The 20,062-nt window shown below is 42.8% G+C and overlaps 1 protein-coding gene across 2 annotated transcripts in view; it reads left to right on the plus strand.

Moving 5' to 3' along the window:
* WASHC1 (WASH complex subunit 1) overlaps positions 1-20,062 on the plus strand; it is a 1,004,726-nt gene that overhangs the window by 529,309 nt on the left and 455,355 nt on the right. For both annotated transcript variants that reach the window (XM_044087615.1, XM_044087616.1), the window contains exon 3: positions 14,703-14,814. In XM_044087615.1, coding sequence (XP_043943550.1) covers positions 14,703-14,814 — 112 coding nt within the window. The remainder of the gene's footprint in view (positions 1-14,702; positions 14,815-20,062) is intronic.

Consider the following 20,062-nt stretch of genomic DNA (forward strand, 5'->3'; position numbering starts at 1 on the left):
CAGGTTCAGTGCAAACTTCTCCCCCCCCCTTCCCCCCCAAAAGAGCAAATATCCCAACAGAGTGTAGCCTCCCTGACATCACAGATGCACAGGTGAGAGCTGCCCTTTCCAAAGCAAAAAGCACAGCATCAGTGGGATCGGACGGTGTCCCAGGCTGCGTCTTACACAAGCTCCAAGAAGAACTGAACCCTCACATAAAGTCACTGTTCAATCTCAGCCTTACTACAGGATATGTACCCAAGGAATGGCGTACAGCAACAGTGGTCCCATTCCACAGAGGTGGTGCCACAACGGACCCTGGAAACTATCGCCCTATAAGCCTGACAAGCCTGGTCTGCAAAGCTGTGGAGTGTATCATCATGGAACTCATAAACAAAGACATTGGGAACCTCCAGACACTGGATCCTACCCAATTCAGCTTTAAGGGCAGATCTTTCCTCTTGAACCTGGTCGACTTCTTTGAAACAGTCACCAAGGCCATAGATGAAGGGAAGGTAGTCCACACAGCCTACCTGGACCTTGCAAAAGCCTTCGACACAATACCCCACTTGGGCATCATAAATAAGCTCACCAGCTTAAATATCAACCCCTATGTCACAAGATGGGTTGCAAACTGGCTCAGGGATAGAACCCACATAGTCAGAATTGTAGGTGCCATGTCAGACTCTAAACCAGTTACAAGTGGCGTCCCACAAGGCTCAGTCCTGGGACCTCTCTTGTTCGGTATATATTTCTCTGAGGTACAGGCTAACACAGGAGGACTATGGCTGACCAAGTTCGCAGATGACTACAAACTGGGTGCCATAATTGACTCTCCGACTGACACAAGCATCCTCCGAAAGGGTCTCACAGAGACCGATAACTGGTGCCAGAGCCATGGCCTAAAGCTAAATGCCAAAAAATGCATAGTCATCCCCTTTGGGAAAAACAAAGTGCCCACAAATTACCACATAGGTGGTAATCCATTAAGTACGGAAGAAGTAATTAGGGATTTGGGGACCCAAGTAGATAGCAATCTCTCCTTTGACAATCACGTTGCCAAAGTGGTTAGAAAGACCTTCTGTATAGCCCACCTTATCACGAAAGGGTTCACATCTAAATCAAAAGAGGTCGTTGTGCCCCTCTACTCATCAGGCCCATAATTTAATACAATGCCCCAGTTGGGATGTACCTTACCTGACACCTGTAGCAACTGGAAAGACCCCAAAAGTACTTCACCGAGAGGATCAAGGGACTCAAACAGATGCCCTATGCAGTTAGGCTAAAGAAACTCCAGCTCTACTCAGTTGCTTACTGCCTACTCAGAGGTGATCTGTGCCTGACGTATAAAGCCATGTCCAACCCAGAATTAATGGACATGCTCCACCTCAGGAAATCTAAATCCCTTAGAGCTACACACTCCAGGGACTTAAACCTCAGCACAGAAATAAATAGGACATGCTGGAGGGACAGATTCATATCCCAGAGGCTCCCCTCACTCTGGAACAAAATCCCAATCCATGTTAGGCAGAGCCCCTCAATGACCCTCTTCAAGAGAAATCTTGACGAGTGGATGGGAGATCGTAGGTTTACCCCTGGGATCACTTCTGTGTCCCTACTAGACAGAGGCACAGTAAACTAACCTTAAAAAGGCTATCTTCTGTGACCTACTATACAGAGGCACAGTCAACTAATCTAAAAGGGTGGTGAAAGCCAAACACACTCTGGCTAGGCTTATAAATGCCCTAGGGCAAATAGCCTAGTATCAACCTATGAACAAATTGAAACTGTTATCATAAATACATGTTCTTATTAAATTAGTTGTAAAAATCCTATATAATCCAACAGAAAAAATGTATTTCTCAGTTATAGCATTCCATGGTTACAGAGCACTGCAGCTACAGTGGTGGGGTCATATTCAGCACTGAGGGGCACAGAATGTTTTGGGAGCAGAGTAACCATCTCAGATGTATTTTGCAGCTGTCTACCATGTTGTTACTGTCTTAATATTTTATAATGAAATCTCTAAGTGAGACTGAGCTATAGCTTTTCTTATACAGGTACCAGATATTTTGCTTCATATACCTTTACTAACATAATTTGATATGATATTTGATATTGACAGTCCAGGGCTTCAGTCCCTTCCATGTATTTAGGCCAGCTACTGAACAGACTGGGACAAAAGGTGGAGGTATCTCAGTCTATATCAATAGCAATCTAACCTCAAGACTACTCAAAATTCACCATGTCCAGATTATCATTCTTGTATCATATCCTTGCAAGCTACAGGGCTCATATCCTTGCAAGCTACAGGGCTCCCTCTATGACTCAAAAAAAAAAAAAAAAAAAAAAAAAAAAACCACATAGCTCATACTTGGACTTACTTAGGCTCTCACCATTCAACCTGATACTGTATTCGTGGACAACTTCAACTTCCCCCACTATAAACTGGGATGTTTACACAACCCTCAAGCCTACAGGTCCAGAGATTCCTGAACTTTGTAAACACAAACACCTTGGACCCGATAGTCCATACACCCACTTCCTAACAAAGGAAAAATGTCATAGCCAAGATGAGGAAGTGTTGCACTGAGCCGAATAAAAAGTCTCATCAATCTAAAACAACTAGGAGGACAAATTAAGTCTACTAAAGACAAATTTGAGGTAAAGATAAGCTCTCAGGAAAAAACAATGACAAAGCTTTCTTTAGCTGTGTCTGACATCTCAAAGGCAGCACAGCAGTGTGCAGAATTGACCTTTAAATAGAGCCCCTTACATGGTGTTTGAAGATACAGCAAATCTGTTGGCTGACAAATTCAGCTCCAGTTTTACCCCTTCACTCCAACATCATCCGTCCCCCGCCTCCCAGGAAAGGCCATGAAACATAGCCCCCCACAACTGTCACTGGGGAGCAGGTCCTAGATGCAGTCTCTATAGTCAAATAATGGCATCAGTGGGCTCCAATAATATCCAAGGATACGTTCTAAATAGCCTGAAACAAGTATCAAATTCCTTAGCCTCGTCAAGGTAAGCACTATGCACTATTTTGCCATCATCTATTACCTTGGTGATCTTCTTAAAGAAGTCTCATATGCAAAGCTATGGAATTATCATGGAAATGACTAACAAGGACATAGAAAACCTTCACACACTAGATCCAAATCAGTCTGGTTTCATCAAGGGCAGATCATTGCTACTCAGCCTGGTGGACTTCTTTGAGAAGATCACCAAGGCAATGGATGAGGGCAAAATGGTGAATACTGCCTACCTTGACCTGGCTAAGGCATTTGATGCAATATCCCACTCAGACATTGTAAATAAACTCACGGATGTAGGCATAAATCCCGATGTTATCCACTGGATAGCCAACTGGCTCTCAGAGAGGACATGGGACATAGGAAGTTAGGATACAGGAGACCACATACACAAAGAGGCTGGTCACTGCCAAGAGTCTCTTAGGTTTCTGTGCTGGGTCCACTCCTTTTTGGGATCTGTTTCTTGGTAGTTAAGGCCATTATCAAAGGCCTGTAGTAGACCAAGTTTGCACATGATTGCAAACTAGGAGCAGTCATAGAATCCCCCCGACCCTAACATCCTGCAAGAAGGACTAACACAGACAAATGACTGATACCAATACCATGGCTTAAAACTCAGTGCCAAGAAATGTGTAGTAGTAACCTTTGGGAAGTCAGACACCCTAGGAAATTATGTCATTGAAAGCATATCCCTAAGAGTTGAACTGATAGTCAGGGATTTGGGTACTTATGTAGGTAGTATTCTGGCTTTCAACCAAATATGTCTAAGGTAGAAAGAAATTCATTCTATGTTACTCAACTTATAAGCAAGAGCATGGCATGTTGGTCCAAGGAAGTCATTACTCCACTTTATTTGGTCATCATCAGGCCCATCATTAAGTACCAAGTCCCCTTTGGTGTGCACCAAACCAAGCACGTGCAACAACTGGAAGATCCACAGAGGTTCCTCACAAAAAGAGTACAGGGCATAAACAGCATGTCCTATGCAGATTGCCTCAAACTTCTACATCTGTACTGTGTTTCCTACAGACTGTTAAAAAGGCAGTGTATTCCTGGTGTACAAGGCATCCTTGGATCCTATTCTGATGGACATTTTACATATCCATAAAATAAATAGCATCAGAAGTACTCTGTCTATGGATTTAAACTTTGCGGCATAATTAGGACATGTTGGAGGGGTAGGTATTTATCTCAGAGAATTGTCCTTCTCTAGAACAGGCTTATCATCCATATGAAGCTGAGCTCTTCCCTAACCCTGTTCAGGAGCCTGTAAATCTTGCCCTAGCTTCCATATACCCTTGAAAATCACCTCTGAGGTACATAAGAATGTTGGACACTTTTCAGAAACTTGACTAGACTTACGAAGGTCAGTACCTAAACTTGCGGGATACATTTGGGATGCTTGGCTACATTTATAAGGCCCCAGTGGTCGTTAGCTCAGTATACATCTGTGAACCTATGTATTACTACTTGACCCCCTCTTCCTAAAGTGTGAGAAGGATATGCTTGTAATTCCCCATACAGTCCATTTTCTCAAGTCATGTGTAATGTGGAGCATTAAATATCTCTACTGTCAGCACTTAAAGGTGCATAATTCAGGTGCATATAGGGGCATTCCAGCTGGAGCAGGACTGTTCCAAAGATGCAAATTATTTTCCTTGAATATTGCATTCCTATAAGTAGAAAATCACAGGAATCATGTCACTGTTTCTGTCATATTTCAAAGGCATCTTAGACTTAAGGGGAGGGTGGCCCATCCCTGTCCAAGGACTATGTAGTTGTACACCATCTGAGAAAGTCTGTATTCATACCAACCACTCTGTTCATGATGTGCTGAACTTCTTGAGACACAGCAAGCTTTTAATACTGTTTTAAAGTTTGTTTTATGTACAGAGCCAAGAAGCTGTGTAAGCAGGAGTAAAAGACTGCTTGAATGCCATCTAGCCATTACAAACATTGTGGACTCTTGCAGATCATTCCTACTCAACCTGGTGGGCATAGATAAATCCTGCCTGCACTGACAGTAAGTGGAACAGTAGAATCCATCATCTTGATACCCTAATACTTATAACTGAGAGGAACATCATTCTCTATGGATCAAGTTGTGGTTGATAGAACCCAAGTATATTTAGCTGTAAACATCATGCATTATCCTGTTCAGGAAATATTTGTTAAGGATCAGAAGAATCTGTGCACTCCATTCTAGTGATGTTCTGAATACTTCCTGTAGCTGTTGTAGCAGTACTGATTTGGGTGATCTAGATGGTGCTGATAATCTAGAGTCAGAGATCCTGAGTACATCTTCACTTTTAGGAGAGATTTCCTAGGGTGTCTCCACCTAAACCCCTCACACTTTGCCAAATGCTAGCCAGTGAGCAACTATAGCTATAGGAGAGGAACCAGATGCAACGAAGATGCAATGCAAGTGAACCGTCTAGTTCTGGACCTATTGATGTGTCAATTGCTGAAGGACACACATGTAATAATAAGAGAACAGAAAGTGAGAGGTGCAGCTTCTTCTGAGGAGAAATCAAGCAGAAAACCCTCAGAAACCAAAATTAGACAAGTTTTAAACTTTTCAATTTGATCTTTATGTATTATGACAGATTTTAAAAAATGGATAGTAATCATAGCAGCTTTCATCAAAAAAAAAAAAAAAAAAAAGAACCACGGGGCAGTTTCATTTCCTGATTACTAGCTAATGGTGGAAGAGAAGACATTACTTCAAAATGCATATTGCGGGTTGGGAGGGTGGCCTAATGGTTAAGGTGTTTACCTTACAAACACAAGGTGCAGGGTTCGAGTAATTGGCTAGGCTTAAAATGGCTCGCAAGGGCAGTTAGCTTAGTACTAATCTATGAACCTATGAACCTATAAAACTGTCTTACTCTAACAGTAACTCTCGGTTAAAGTCCATCTACAACCTTGCTTTTTATCGTTTATTAACTAGATGCCCTAAAGTTAAAAAATAAATTCTTTCCTGATACCAAATAAACATTATGAGGTTAGCTAAAAGATTTTTTTTTTTTAAGTATTTTTATTCACGGCGCCTGCATTGCATCCACTCACATTCAGCAGTGGAAGACAGCGTGACTTTCACAGAGTCAAGTACCAAGTTCCTTTTTTTTTTTTTTTAATTTGCTTCCACGTGCATCTAAAAGATGCATGCTGCCGTGTATTTACATTACTAACAGTTTGCTGCACACATGCCTACTCTGCCGTAGTGTTCTGTTTTGTTTTTGTATGTGTTTTGTCAAGGGATGTTGTTGTAAAGAAATCTGCCTGTTCTCTTCCCCAGAGTGAGACAGATGGGCATTGGACATGCATACTTCCATCCCCTACTGGCTTTTGCAGCACCCATTTTACTAAGTAAACACAGACTTTTGGCTTCTCTGTCAGTATAATAATTGATGATGGGAATATGAGTAGTAGCATTTTTGGTCTGTTAAAAACTCTATTATCAGCTTTTCTCCAGATGTGCAGTTTTGTCCTCATAATATGTGCTTCTTCCTCAAAGTAACTGCAAGATTCCACCATATCTGTGTAAACTCTGGATGCTTTGTACAATTTTTACTTATCCACTTCCCTTTCCATGCTGATCTCCACCCCAAAGTACACAGATTTAAGTATGTGCATACTTACATTTTCTGAGCTCTGTGGATATTGTAGGTATATCTGGAGATCATGCACACCAGTTACCTGACACTTCTGACTTAGCAATATGTATATATAAACACAAACTCAAGCAGATGTAACCACAGTTTGGAGTCTCATCTGAAAGACAACACAGCCGGGATTGCGGTACCCCCAATGATGCAATGCAATGTCAGCAGTTTGAAAGTTGATCTCATAACCTAGAGTGGGAATAGAAACTACGACCTTCTGATCTTCCAGCAATAAAAGTGAGTGTGCTATCTATTGAGTTACTGACACTGTGATGTCAAACCAAGCAGCATGCTTTTAGTTCTTTAAGTGATACGATAGCTTTTGGTGAAAACAAGTAGGACTCCAGACACACGGAATACTCTGCTGTGTTTCTGGAAGTAGCTTTGTTGCAGTTGTCTGGTAAGACGTTAGACCTTGGGAAAGATTACCTCATGACTGGTGGTACTTAGTATTCTAATAGTCAATAGTCATGACCATTTAAGGTTTACATCGAGACTATTATTTATTTATTGGACATTTGTTGACCGGGAATGTCCAACTGAGCAAGAGCCCTTTTTCAGCAGAGGCCCGAGGAGGAAAAGCTCCACATAGCCACAGTGATTAAATACACAAATAGCAATCTAAGAGAACATATCAGACATAACATGATTTAAGAGCTTTACAGAGGTAGACAAAGGAGTGGTTTACTACAAAAACAGAATGAGCAGTCTTTGAGAACATATCAAACAAAATGTGGTTTGAGAACATTACAGAGCAAAACAGAGGAGTTCTAAACACTTAGTTTAAAAAAAGTAATTTTGTGTACAGAGCTTTAACAGAGAACTAGTTAGAATTAATCTAAGAGACAATTCATGTTAAACTGACTGTAGACAGGGGGTACGAATAGGATATGAATTTTCTGAGAAGGTAGAAAGACTGTACCAAGTAGGGAGAAGACAAGTGTAGAGGAAAGAGTCTGAGGGAGCAGGAGAAGTTAGATATTAAGTGAGCACAGAGAGAGGGGGTGGGTAGCAGGGGGTAGTTAAGTATAGGATGGTTCAAGGAGGGCAGTGACATATCCAGGTGGTTTAGTAAGGGTTGTTTGAGGGAACTTTTGAATTCTGGTGTGTGAGTTATTTCTCCAATGGTTAAGGGAAGCTGGTTTCAGAAAAGGACAGGAGACTAGCTGTATATGTTTTGGCTGGTAGATTTTTTTAGTTTTGTGTGTGTGTATGTATGTATATGTATGTGTGTATATATATATATATATATATATATATATATATATATATATATATATATATATATACACACACACACACACAAATAAGATATTGTCCTTATATAGGCTAATAAGGTTAGTTTGGTGTAGGGATTTACAGTATTCACATACAAGTCTGATTATGGTTTAAATCCTTAACCACGATTTTACTGTATTTGTGTGAATCTACAGGACTGTCCAATACTGAAAAATGCATTTAAAATCCAACATTTCTTCAGTTTTTTAAGCAGAAACCATCGGGAGTGAGTGTACTGACAGTTTGGTTTGATTTTGTTGCCTTGTAAGATATCGTTTCTATCTTACTGTTAGTAATGATACAAGTGTTAGCTTTAAAAAAAACAGAGGGATTGTTTCTGATTAAAATTGGCATATTATATTTTCCATTTATTGTTAAGTCATCTATCCAGAGCTATCTCACTGATTCACTGCAGTTTCAATGGTTTCCACTAACCAGATTTTTGCTTTACAGTACTGGATCTTGGGTTACATGCCTATTAGGATATGTATTCCTTCAAGCATGAAGTCATGAGCTGTTAAGAGTTGCAGGGGCTTGCAGATATGTCTGTATTTATGCCTACACTCTGGCCATGTATGTTTTCCATTTTGCCTACGTTGCTTGGCTTTCACTCTCAAGTGTTATGGACATGTTTAGAATATTCCCCTTTCATGAAGTAGCCTTAGCTGGGCTGCCATCTGATGTCATATGTTGTTGGCATTGTTTCAATCAAAACTGCTTCTCTTTCTCCCTTGTGAACAGGACCCTTTGTGGTAAGCAGTATTCCACTCCCATGCATGCTTTTCAGGGATTACATTGTTCTTTAGTTTACCAACATTGGGAGTCATGTGCTTAAAGCTGTTCTGATTAGCCAGCCTTTTCTTATTTTTATGAATTTATTTTCAGTAGATCACACATCCCTGCTATATTTGTAGAACGTACAGTTAATGATGTTCTTCGTGTTTCACTGCTGCAGTCCTAACCATTGGGTTATCCATGCTGTGGTAGTCTTTAGTCGGTCCGAATACCAGAGTCAACGTTTTGTGGGTCGGCTGCTGTCGCTTGCTGGATGACGTCAGGTCATCTAAGATATAAAGGAGAACAGGCGACGCCATTACCCCAGTCTTTCTTGCCGTGGTGCGCGGAGCAGAAGCAATTCGCAACAGTGCCAGTCGGCTGTTTCCGGATTTCGAACTTCAGCTGAAAATGTCTAAAGCTAAGTACCCCATTGGGGATCCTTCCTTTTTCTTGCACTAACCGATGTCCAAAGAAGTCAATAACTGTCTTGCCTGTGGAAAGCAAATACCACACCGAGACTTCCATTCTTACTTTGTCACTTGCTTAGGCCCAGATCATGACGTACCCCTCTGTCAGTTCTGTGCCCTCTTTAACACTAGAACTATTCATCGTAGAGCTCTATTTGTAGCCAGATATTTTTGTCTTCCATCGCCGATTACTGATATAGCATCCGTCAGTCAGCAAACCACAGATCTTCTGAAAAAACGTAAAGATAAGGATAGAAACAGACCGCATAAGGCCAAGCCTTCTGACACCACCGCTAAAAGGGTTGTCGGTTTTTCGGAATTCATTGAAGTGCTTTCGCAGCCCCTGATGCGCATCTCAACTACTTTGCAGGCCTCTACTGAGACCCTTTCTGAGTCCTGTATGCCGCAGAAAACTGCATCATCTAACGAGCCTTTGGCTGTCTCTGCCTCGGTTGGGTCTGGAACTGCGATGCAAGCACCAGCTTCTGAGGATGCCGCTCACACTTCAAAATTCACTTCTAGACGTTCGCCCTCTCTTCCGACTAATACACCAATAGCACCTAGGAATAGTCTTCGGGCCAGACTTAGAGCTATTCCAAAGAAAACAGCAAAAAGTCTCCATTCCAATACTTCTCCCCCTCCTCAAACTAGAATTCTTAAAATTGTGGAGGATCTCATCTCTTTCATCCGGGGTAATCAGGCCACACCAGCCAAAAGGAGAAGGGAGCCTTCTCCAGACATCCAGTCGGATTTAGACTCAGAAAAATCTGACTCCTCTGTTTTTGAAGAGGAAAATCCTCTTACTGCCTATGAAGACTCAGATGCAGAAGAATCTATTCCTTCTGCATCACCTCCAGAGGACCTTTCCATTGGGGGGACCCTCCACACCCTCAGGGAATACTTCCAATGGGAATCAATGGATTTCCCTCAATCCAAGAAAAGACAGAGAGTTTCTGGACCTACCCCAGCACAGGCCTCTGCCCATCCTATCCATCTTGGAGGTGGTAGTTGATTACCAAGAATCCAGCCTTACCCCTGACACCCTTCCACCTGCCCCCAGAAAACCTGACAGATGCTATAGGGTACCTGACTCACATAAATTCCTCTACAGAAATCTTATAGCAGATCCAGAGGTGATTAATCCTAAGGGAGTTAAGGCTACCTCTGCAAAGAATCCTACTCTCTGACAAAGAATCCAGGGCCCTGGACAGATGGGGTAAAAAACTATATACCTCTACAACTTTAACTATAAGGGCTCTCAACTGTCCGTTCTATATGTTCAAATATCAACAGTACACTTGGAACTTTTGAAACAGAACATTTCTGCTTTTCTAGATTTTGCCAACAATAAAGAGATAGCAGAATTACTGCATTCTTCATCTCTGGTGGCAAAGCAGTGAAAGGATCTGTTATCAGAAGACATGCATGGCTGAAAGAACAACCTCTCCCTGATCATGTCAAAGCTAAAGTCATGGATGCACCTCTTGGCAAAGACCGCTTGTTCAGACAGAAAACTGAAGAATTTCTTAATGGAAGACAAAGCAATATCGATGCAGACTGTTAAAGATTTTTTTCAAGTACAACTTCCTAAGCAGAAATTTTCCCTCTAAACACCAGTCTTTTCCTACACCAAACAGGCAGGCATAAGGCAAAACCCGTAGGGTCAGACCCACCAGGACTACAACTCAGGGCCAGCAAAGAACAAAACAGTGGCCCCCCTCAAACAGTAAAGCAGGGAGTTCAAAAGCAACCGAAAAAAACTCTCAGTGACTACCTTTCCCATCTCTGCCTCCACCACACCAAAAGCTAGGAGGAAGGCTATCTCTATGCAGAGAAAATTGGAACTCTATAACAAAAGATCAGTGGGTCTTAAAAAATCATTGCTCAAGGGTACAAATTCAATTTCCAAGAACTACCACCTCCAAGAGGGTACCCAGACCTACCTCCAAACCAATGGGCAGAAGCAATAAAACAAATGCAAAACCTAATATCTGTAGGGGGCAGTAGAACCTGTACCTCCAGAACAAGTTGCAAAAGGATTCTATTCCAGACTCTTCATTGATCCCAGGAAAGAGGGGAATTGGCGTCCCATCCTGGACCTATCCTTTCTCAATACCTTCTTGGTAATCCCAAAATTCAAAATGCTTACCTTACAACAGCTTCTACCAATGCTACCAAACAAAGCTTGGATGGTCACCTTAGACCTAAAGGATACCTACATACACATCCCAATAAGGAAATCAAGCAGAAAATTCCTGCGCTTCAGAGCAGGATCACTACACTTTCAGTACTCTGTTTTGTCCTTTGACTCGTCTACTGCTCCCAAGGTATTCACCAAATGTTTAGCTCCTGCCATTGCCTTTTGCAGGTAAAACAATGTACAGTTTTACCCCTACATGGATGACTGTCTCATCCAGGCAGACAGCAAGGAACTGCTCCTGCAGCACTTCTCATTTGTAAAAACCCTACTCACCTCTCTGGGGTTCACTACCAACAAAAGAAAATCAAAACAGACACCTACCAGGATAATCATATTTCTTGGAGCCTTACTGGACAAAGAACAGCAAATGGCCTTTCTCTCCCCAGAAAAACAAAGTTTCCTACCAAAATACTTCACTACTCTAGCCTCCCAAACCCAGCTTTCTGCCAGGAAGTTCCTACAAGCTCTAGGGTACATGGCCTCATGCATCCTCCTGGTACCTCTGGCCAGACTACATACGAGGAAAATTCAGTGGTACCTAAAGAACCTATGGTGTCAACATTCACAACCTCTGGACACCTCCCTGTCTGTGATCCTTTGCATAAGATCCGAGTTCCTCTGGTGGGCCCAGGCCTGTGCTCTGAACAAGGGACTTCCATTCGCCCTCCGTCCATCAGTCCAGACTGTAACTGCATATGCTTCGGACATAGCTTGCAGCACCCATCTAAAAGGCAGATGCGCCCATGGTCTCTGGGATGCGCTAATACTACCCTTGCATATCAACCAAAAGGAAATGATAGCAGTACAAAATGCTCTGGCATTCTTCAAACCCTACCTCAAACCAGGGGTTCTTTTCATAAAAACAGACAACACCACAATAATGTGGTACATTAACAAACAGGGCGGGATTCAATCTTACCCCCTGTGCAGACTAGCCATGAACCTGTGGCTAGCAGCCTCATCCATGGGACACATCTTATAGCCCAATACCTACCGGGCATCAACAACACCTTGGCAGACCACCTAAGCAGAAACCTGCTGGATCCACATGAATGGCAAATCCACAGAGACATTTTTCTGCAAATTACCCACACATGGGGGACGCCCCAGGTGGACCTCTTTACATCTCATTTAAATCACCTAGTACAGAAATTCTCCACCAGGGAGTATTGTGACGCCTGTGCCCGGGCCCAGCAATCAAGGAGCCTCAATTCTCATCACTAATACCAGAGAGGGCGTCTCATATATGAGGAAAAGATAACAAATACAGACAATAAAGTGCAATTTCCTTTAGGTGCACACAGAGATCACAGTCAGTCCAGGGCTGGTTGCTCCCTTACTCTCCAGGTCCCCAGGAAGACTCCCCACTGGCACAGCTATAGGGTCCATATCTCAGTCTAGTGGGCAAGCTAAAACATCTAGCACCCTCTCTGTCCAACCAGTGCTTTATGTCCCTGCCCAAGTAGCTGACACACACACACTTTGAGAAGAGTTTATACAACCACACAGACACTCCTGGGGAAGGCTGACACAGGTTCTCCAGCTGTACCCCTTTTCCACAGACTGTACGGTAGTACCAGCTGCCACCATCCACTAATAATTATCAGCTACTTAAAGGCCCTTAAAAGGGTGTCCAATTATTACTGTGCAATATTATTATCCAATTGGTAGTTGTGACTAAACAGTCAAGGCTAATTTAGAGTGACTTGCACAGTAAACTCTATAAGTATGCAATGTACTCTAGAGCTTACACTATCTCTACACAAAACAGCCACAGTTAAAAGGATTTAAAAATATTTAATAATAAATAAAAACACAAAACAATACTTTCTGCTACACCATGCTAGTCGAAATCAGAGATCACAGAGAAAGACATACATCTGCCCTCCATTCCTCTTATTCTAGATTATTTTGCTGAGGTTCTTAATAAGGGTCTCTCCTTCTCCTCCATAAAGTTCAATGCCCCTGCCATCTCAGCACACTTTGATACAGAACAGCCATTGTTCTCCCATCCTCTTATCAAACAATTCCTTAGAGGAGCTTCTAATGTTAGACCTTCCAGAAGACAGCCACCCCAGCCTGAGACCTGAACTATGTTTTAGAAAAGCTTACTCTGCCTCCTTTCAAGCCTGCAGCATCCTCAGAACTAAATTACCTCTCAAAGACTGCCTTTCTCCTGGCTATTACTTCAGTCAGGAGTGTGTCAGAGCTTCAAGCCTTAATGGTCATTGAACCATTTATCATCTTCCATGCAGACAGGGTCTCCCTGAGAACCAATCCCTCCATGTCAAAGGCGGTTTCGGAGGTTACCCTCAACCAGGCCCTCCACCTGCCCACCTTCTTCCCTAACCCTCAGAACAAGGATGAAAGGATACTGCTTTCTTTGAATGTGCACAGGCAGCTCAGATTTTATCTGGATCGTACAAAGACATTCAGGAAAACTGACCAACTCTTGCTCATCTTTGAAACAGGGACACAGCGGAAACCAGTATCAAAACAGACCATTTCCAAATGGATAGCACACTGCATCCAATTTTGCTATTCCTTGCATGGAAAACCACTCCGTAGGACCATCAGAACCCATTCCACTAGGGCAACCTCTACTTCCACAGCATTCCTTAGATGGGTACCCACCAAGGACATCCTGGAAGCTGCCACATGGACTTCAGTCCACACCTTCACCAAACATTACCATCTGAACCTATTCTCAAAAGCTAGAGCTGGGTTTGCCTGTGCAGTTCTGCAGGGCATGCTCACCCAATCTTAAGTTTCTATCAATCTTCCACCCTTCTCCTCAGCTTTGGGAATTTTCCCAATGGTTAGGACTGCAGCAGTGAAACACAAAGAACATAGTACAGTTGTGTACACTCACCATAAATGTAGATGTTTGACTGTGTTCACTGCTGCAGTCATGCTTTCCCTCCCTCCTTCCCCCTGATATCTGCTTTCCTTAGAGAGACACATATTTCTATGTGGGTCTCTGACCATAGGACTACTAATGATTATTAAAATTGGACTTCTTTGGTTGGTTAAGGCAAGAAAAACTGAGGTAATGTCATCGCCTGCTCTCCTTTATAATTCGGACTACCTGACGTCATCCAGCAAGCGACAGCAGCCGATGCACAAAACCTTGAGTCTGCTATTCGGACTGACTGAGGGCTACCACAGCATGGATAACCCAATGGTTAGGACTGCAGCAGTGAACACACTCGAACATCTACATTTATGGTAAGTGTGCACAACTGTACTTTGTTACCATAGTTTGCAATAAACTTAATTTTCTCTTTCTTTCTTTTTACAGGATTTCACAAAATGTGGAGACTAATAAAAGACGCCTTCAGTCAGTTAGTGAAAGGATCACTCTGGCCCAAGCCAAGGTTGACAGAATCAAAGGAAGCAAGAAGGCAATAAAGGTACTGAAAACTCAGAACATCAGAAAATGTAATATAAAGACAGATAAAAATGAGAGTCCTTTCAATTATTTTTGCTTACTATCACAAAGTAGTATGGAGATCTATATAGCAGAGTGTTTAATCTTTAATTTCTGGGTGTGTGAGAGTGGACCCCCCCCCCCCCACACACACACACACATAAAAAGTTTTTTGTTTTACTTTTTGTAATCGCGAATATTTCAAATGTCATAAAAATCAGACTTCCACATATTGCCTGTTGTGGCAGGACAGGTAGCTTACATCCTTTTAAGCTGGGAATTTCTGATTGAAGGCCCAGTATCTTCTGTTCTAAAAGTGTATTAGTTCTGGCTTAAGCACTTGGGCTTCAGGCCAGTTATTCTACATTAAGAAGGTTTGTGGTCTGCACTCTTGTGGGAGGAGAGGCTAGATTCTGCCCTTCTGATCTGGGAATTTCTGGTCACAGGCTTATTGTGACTGCTTATTTGAACTGTTTCTTTCTGAAATTGGTGCGCCTTGTTGCTATAGCATAGACCAGATTCAGGCCTACTGAATCTAGCTTTGTTTGTATAACTTGAGCACTGATCCAGGCCATCTTTTTTTGGAGAAGGTTCCCCTGCACCCTAGTAAGCAGGGGTGTGCAGTTAGAACTTGTCTCATTGAAGACTGCCAGAACAGGGCTCAGTTTTGAGCTTTTTTTTCGTTAATTGGGTAACTTGTTTAAAACAGTTTGTTCGTTTTCTATTGTTATATATATATATATATATATATATATATATATATATATATATATATAAAATTGCACTTTATTCATCTGCTTTTATTGTATTTGTGTTTCTTCCTACTTTATTACTGAGGACATTGACTACAACTCTGATCTGCGATATATAACAATAAGTATCCTTTTCTGTGCTTTTAAACTGTTTTTTTGAATGTATCTGCTTTATTTTCTGGAAAAAAAATATATATATATATATATATATATATATATATATATACTTGTTTCCCACCTTTCTAAGCTAGTAAAAAATATCTGTGTTTGCCCATACCTTACTTGGATAGAAGGAAGTTTCTCTGTTCACCCGTGAGAGAGGGGAGCTTTGAGAAGCCTATCTGTCCCTGGAGGAGTGGCTTCAGCCCAGACATTAGTAGTTTATTGGCCATTTTGGACCAATTTCTCTCTCTTTCATTTTTGTGCTATAAATACCATATTTGCCTGGTTTTGCACGCCGGGCAGCGCCGGTTAGCTAGGGTAAAACTATTCCCGGCTCCACAAAGTCTCCTCTTCAATTTTTCCCTTGGAACTAGACAAACTTTCAACTTAAGCACTCAAGCCATTCATTTCTTAGCCCAGCACTTGCTCAAAACTTACAGCAAGCACTTATAAACCCTAACACTAGACCCTCCTGTACTGTACAGAAGGACAAGGCGCTCTATTCGACCTTACCAGCCATCCAGTAAAACAGTTCACTGTACCTATCCAGGCATGTCCAAAGGGCAGTTTCAGGTGTACTCTCCAGTCCAACTGGTGAATCTGGGCATTTTCAGGCAATGTTACAACTGCCTCATGTATACAGACAACCCCCTCCTCCTACCATCAAACACTAATACATGCGAGAGAAGCAGTTATACAACCAAACTAGAGGCTAAGCTCTCTCAATCCAAGACTGGATCAGACAGTCAAGAGGAGAAGGGAAATACTTGCATCACACCACTAGTCTTACATAGACCCATTAAACCAGCACCGGCAAAAAAAACACATAAATACATGGAAACATACTTGGAGGCTCTAAATAAAAATCTGCAAAACCAACAGAGACCTCCAAAGCAAACATCCAAGCAACCTCCACCCCCCCAACACAAACTATGAAAAACGTACTTCACAAAATCAGTGTGCCATGCAATCACAGCCCTTAAGGCAAAATAACATACCCAACATACTAGTAATAGGTGACTCTGTAGTCAGGCACACTGACGTCCCACTCACTAGGCTGAATAAGGAGAAGGTTACTGTTAGCTGCCTGTCAGGTGCCAGGATCTGCCACATAACACAAGCACTCAGGTCACTCCAGAACAAGTACAAATATGACTCTGTCATTGTCCATGTTGGTGTGAATGACCTGAGCTGTACCTCCCTGGACTACATGAAAAGAGACATGGAAGAGCTCTCTGATCACGTAGCCCAGGCTGGTATGACCCTGACCCTGAGTACCATGGTATAAAGAAAAAATTCTCTATTTCAACAATTGGCTGTCATTCAAAGGGGATCCAGTGTCTGTCCGCTGGGGATGACATGCTCGACAAGCTACGCTGTTTCGCTAGAGACGGCTTGCACCTGTCCCCCTTAGGCTTTCGAATACTTGCCAAGGCTCTTGCCACCCCCATAGTGCCTTTTTTAGGCAAGGCTCAAAAGACAAAACCCACCAAACTAAATAGCACAAGTAACAAAAAACTGAGGGTAATAGTACTCAGTGCCAGAAGTCTAAACCTCAAAATGCACGCACTCAAGGCACTCCTCAGTATGGAGAAAATCGATATATGTGTAGTAACAGAAACCTGGTTTAAGGCTCCAGAGAGCACCCCAGCACTACCAGGCTACAACTTCATACCATACATTTCGGCCACAGAACCCAAACCGAAAACAAAAGGCAGGGGCATATCCATATTCATCAAGGATATCCACACTTCCGGGTTAGTGGCACAGCACGATGCTTCAGAGATCATCCACGTGCAACTAACAATGGACAAAACTGCAATTCAAATTGTAGCTTGCTACAGATCACCCACCATGTCCCAGGACCCCCATTCCGCGTTTCTGGAAACACTGGGAAACCTAAAGGTGCTACCAAACACCCTAATATTGGGTGATTTCAATTACCCAAACATTAACTGGGAGAACTACTCAAGTACTTACTCCCTTGCCCAACTTTTCCTAGAATTTATAAACTCAAATGCCCTGGTTCAATGGTCAAAACTCCCACCAGAGGTGACAACATATTGGAGCTAGTCATCACCAACATGGGCGACAGGTGTTCCCCACCAGAGGTCAACCCCTCGCTGGTTAGATCTGACCATAAACAAATCACTTTGGATATCCATATTCCGCCCCCACCCCCGGACAAGAAAGCCACCATGAAGAACTTTTCAAAAGCAAATGTCACGTTACTTAAGACAGAGGTGGAAAGTTTCAAAGCCATCATGCTGAAGGATAACACTGTCCAAGCTGCAAAATCCTTTACTAATGCATTCTTTGGGCAGCTACAAGAACGCATGGATCGTGCCATCCCAAGCAAAACCAAGACTCACTCCTCCAAGAAAAGGAAACCAGTCTGGGGGACTCCTGCCATAAACAAGCTATACATTAGGAGGAGGAAACTTGTACAGAAAAAGAGTAAAATCCCAAGAAGGGAAGACATCCCTGATCAGTATCAGCAAGAAACTGCGATCCCTCATAAAATCATCCAAGGCGAGCTTTGAAAGAAAAATTGCCAAGGACTCCAAAGATAACCACAAGGCATTCTTTAGCTATGTCAAGAATCTAAGTGGTAATGCTCAGATCTGCTCAGAGTTAGTGCAGAATGACACAAAATACACTGAACCGACCAATATCGCCAACATCCTGGCAGACAAGTTCAGTGCAAACTTCACCCCCCTCTCACCCCCAAAAGGGCCCATAACCATACCAGATGAATATAGAGTCCCTGAAATCACAGACACTCAGGTTAAAACAGCCCTCTCCAAAGCCAAAAACACAGCATCAATGGGACCAGACGGTGTCCCAGGCTGTGTCCTACACGAGCTCAAAGATGAACTAACCCATCACCTAAACACACTGTTCAAGCTCAGCCTCTCCACAGGCTACATACCCACAGAGTGGCGCACAGCAATGGTTATTCCGCACCACAAAGTTGGAGCCACAACAGACCCCGGGAACTATCGCCCTATAAGCCTGACTAGCTTGGTCTGCAAGGCTATGGAGCGCATCATCATGGAACTCGTTAACAGAGACATTGGGAACCTCCAAACACTGGACCCTACCCAGTTTGGCTTTGTTAAGGGCAGATCATGCCTCCTAAACCTGGTGTACTTCTTTGAGACAGTTACCAAGGCTATAGACAAGGGAAAGGTGGTACACACAGCCTACCCAGACCTTGCTAAGGTTTTTGACACCATTCCCACCAGCCTGAACATAAACCCCTATGTCACAAGATGGGTTGCCAACTGGCTCACAGACAGAACCCACATGGTGAGAGTTGCAGGAGCTAGGTCCGTCTCTAAACTGGTTACAAGTGGTGTTCTCCAGGACTCAGTCCTAGGACCCCTCCTGTTCGACATATACTTCTCAGAGGTACAGGCAAGCACAGGAGGACTATGGCTGACCAAGTTTGCAGATGACTGCAAACTAGGGGCTATAATTGACTATCCGGCTGACACAGACATCCTCCAAAAGGGTCTCAATGAGACAGATACCTGGTGTCAAAATCATGGCCTCAAGCTAAATGCCAAAAGGTGCATAGTCATCCCCTTTGGAAAAAACAAAGTACCCACAAACTACCACATAAGTGGTAGTCTCCTAAATATGGAAGACATAATAAGGGATCTGGGGACCCAAGTAGATAGTAATCTCACCTTTGATAATCACATTGCCAAAGTGGTTAGAAAATCCTTCTACGTGGCCCACCTAATCACAAAAGGGTTCGCATCCAGATCAAAAGAGGTCATTGTGCCGCTCTACTCATCACTCATTGACCCATCTTAGAGTACAATGCCCCATTTGGGATTCACCTTACAAGACACCTGCAACAGCTGGAAAGACAACAGAAGTACCTCACCAAGAGGATCAATGGCCTCAAACAGATGCCCTATGCAGCTCGACCGAAGAAACTCCAGTTGTACTCGGTTGCATACTGCCTACTCAGAGGATCTGAAGTAGTTACTTCATTTGCTCTGCAACCTGTGGGTATCAGATCCGACTTCGGATCCAAGCCGGCAGCTTTTCAAGCTACAAGATCCAAGCTCCTAGCTCCTCCCCCCTACCCACAATCCCCTGCTGCCTGCTGTATTACCCCAGATCGTTTTTTGCCGCGGCTGAAGTAGCTATCTTTTGAAGAGCTCCTGTCTTGGTGAGATCGTTAACTTGTTGAAATCCTTTTCTCTAGCGTTTTTGTAAAATTATAGTTAGTGTACGTGTGTGTAGTACCCCTGAGTTATCTACGAGTTTGTAGATAGTTTTTTTTTTTTTTTTCTTGTA

The sequence above is a fragment of the Protopterus annectens genome, chromosome 11.part0, assembly GCF_019279795.1.
Source record: "Protopterus annectens isolate FY-2018-M chromosome 11.part0, PAN1.0, whole genome shotgun sequence".
NCBI classification, from domain to species: domain Eukaryota; kingdom Metazoa; phylum Chordata; order Ceratodontiformes; family Protopteridae; genus Protopterus; species Protopterus annectens.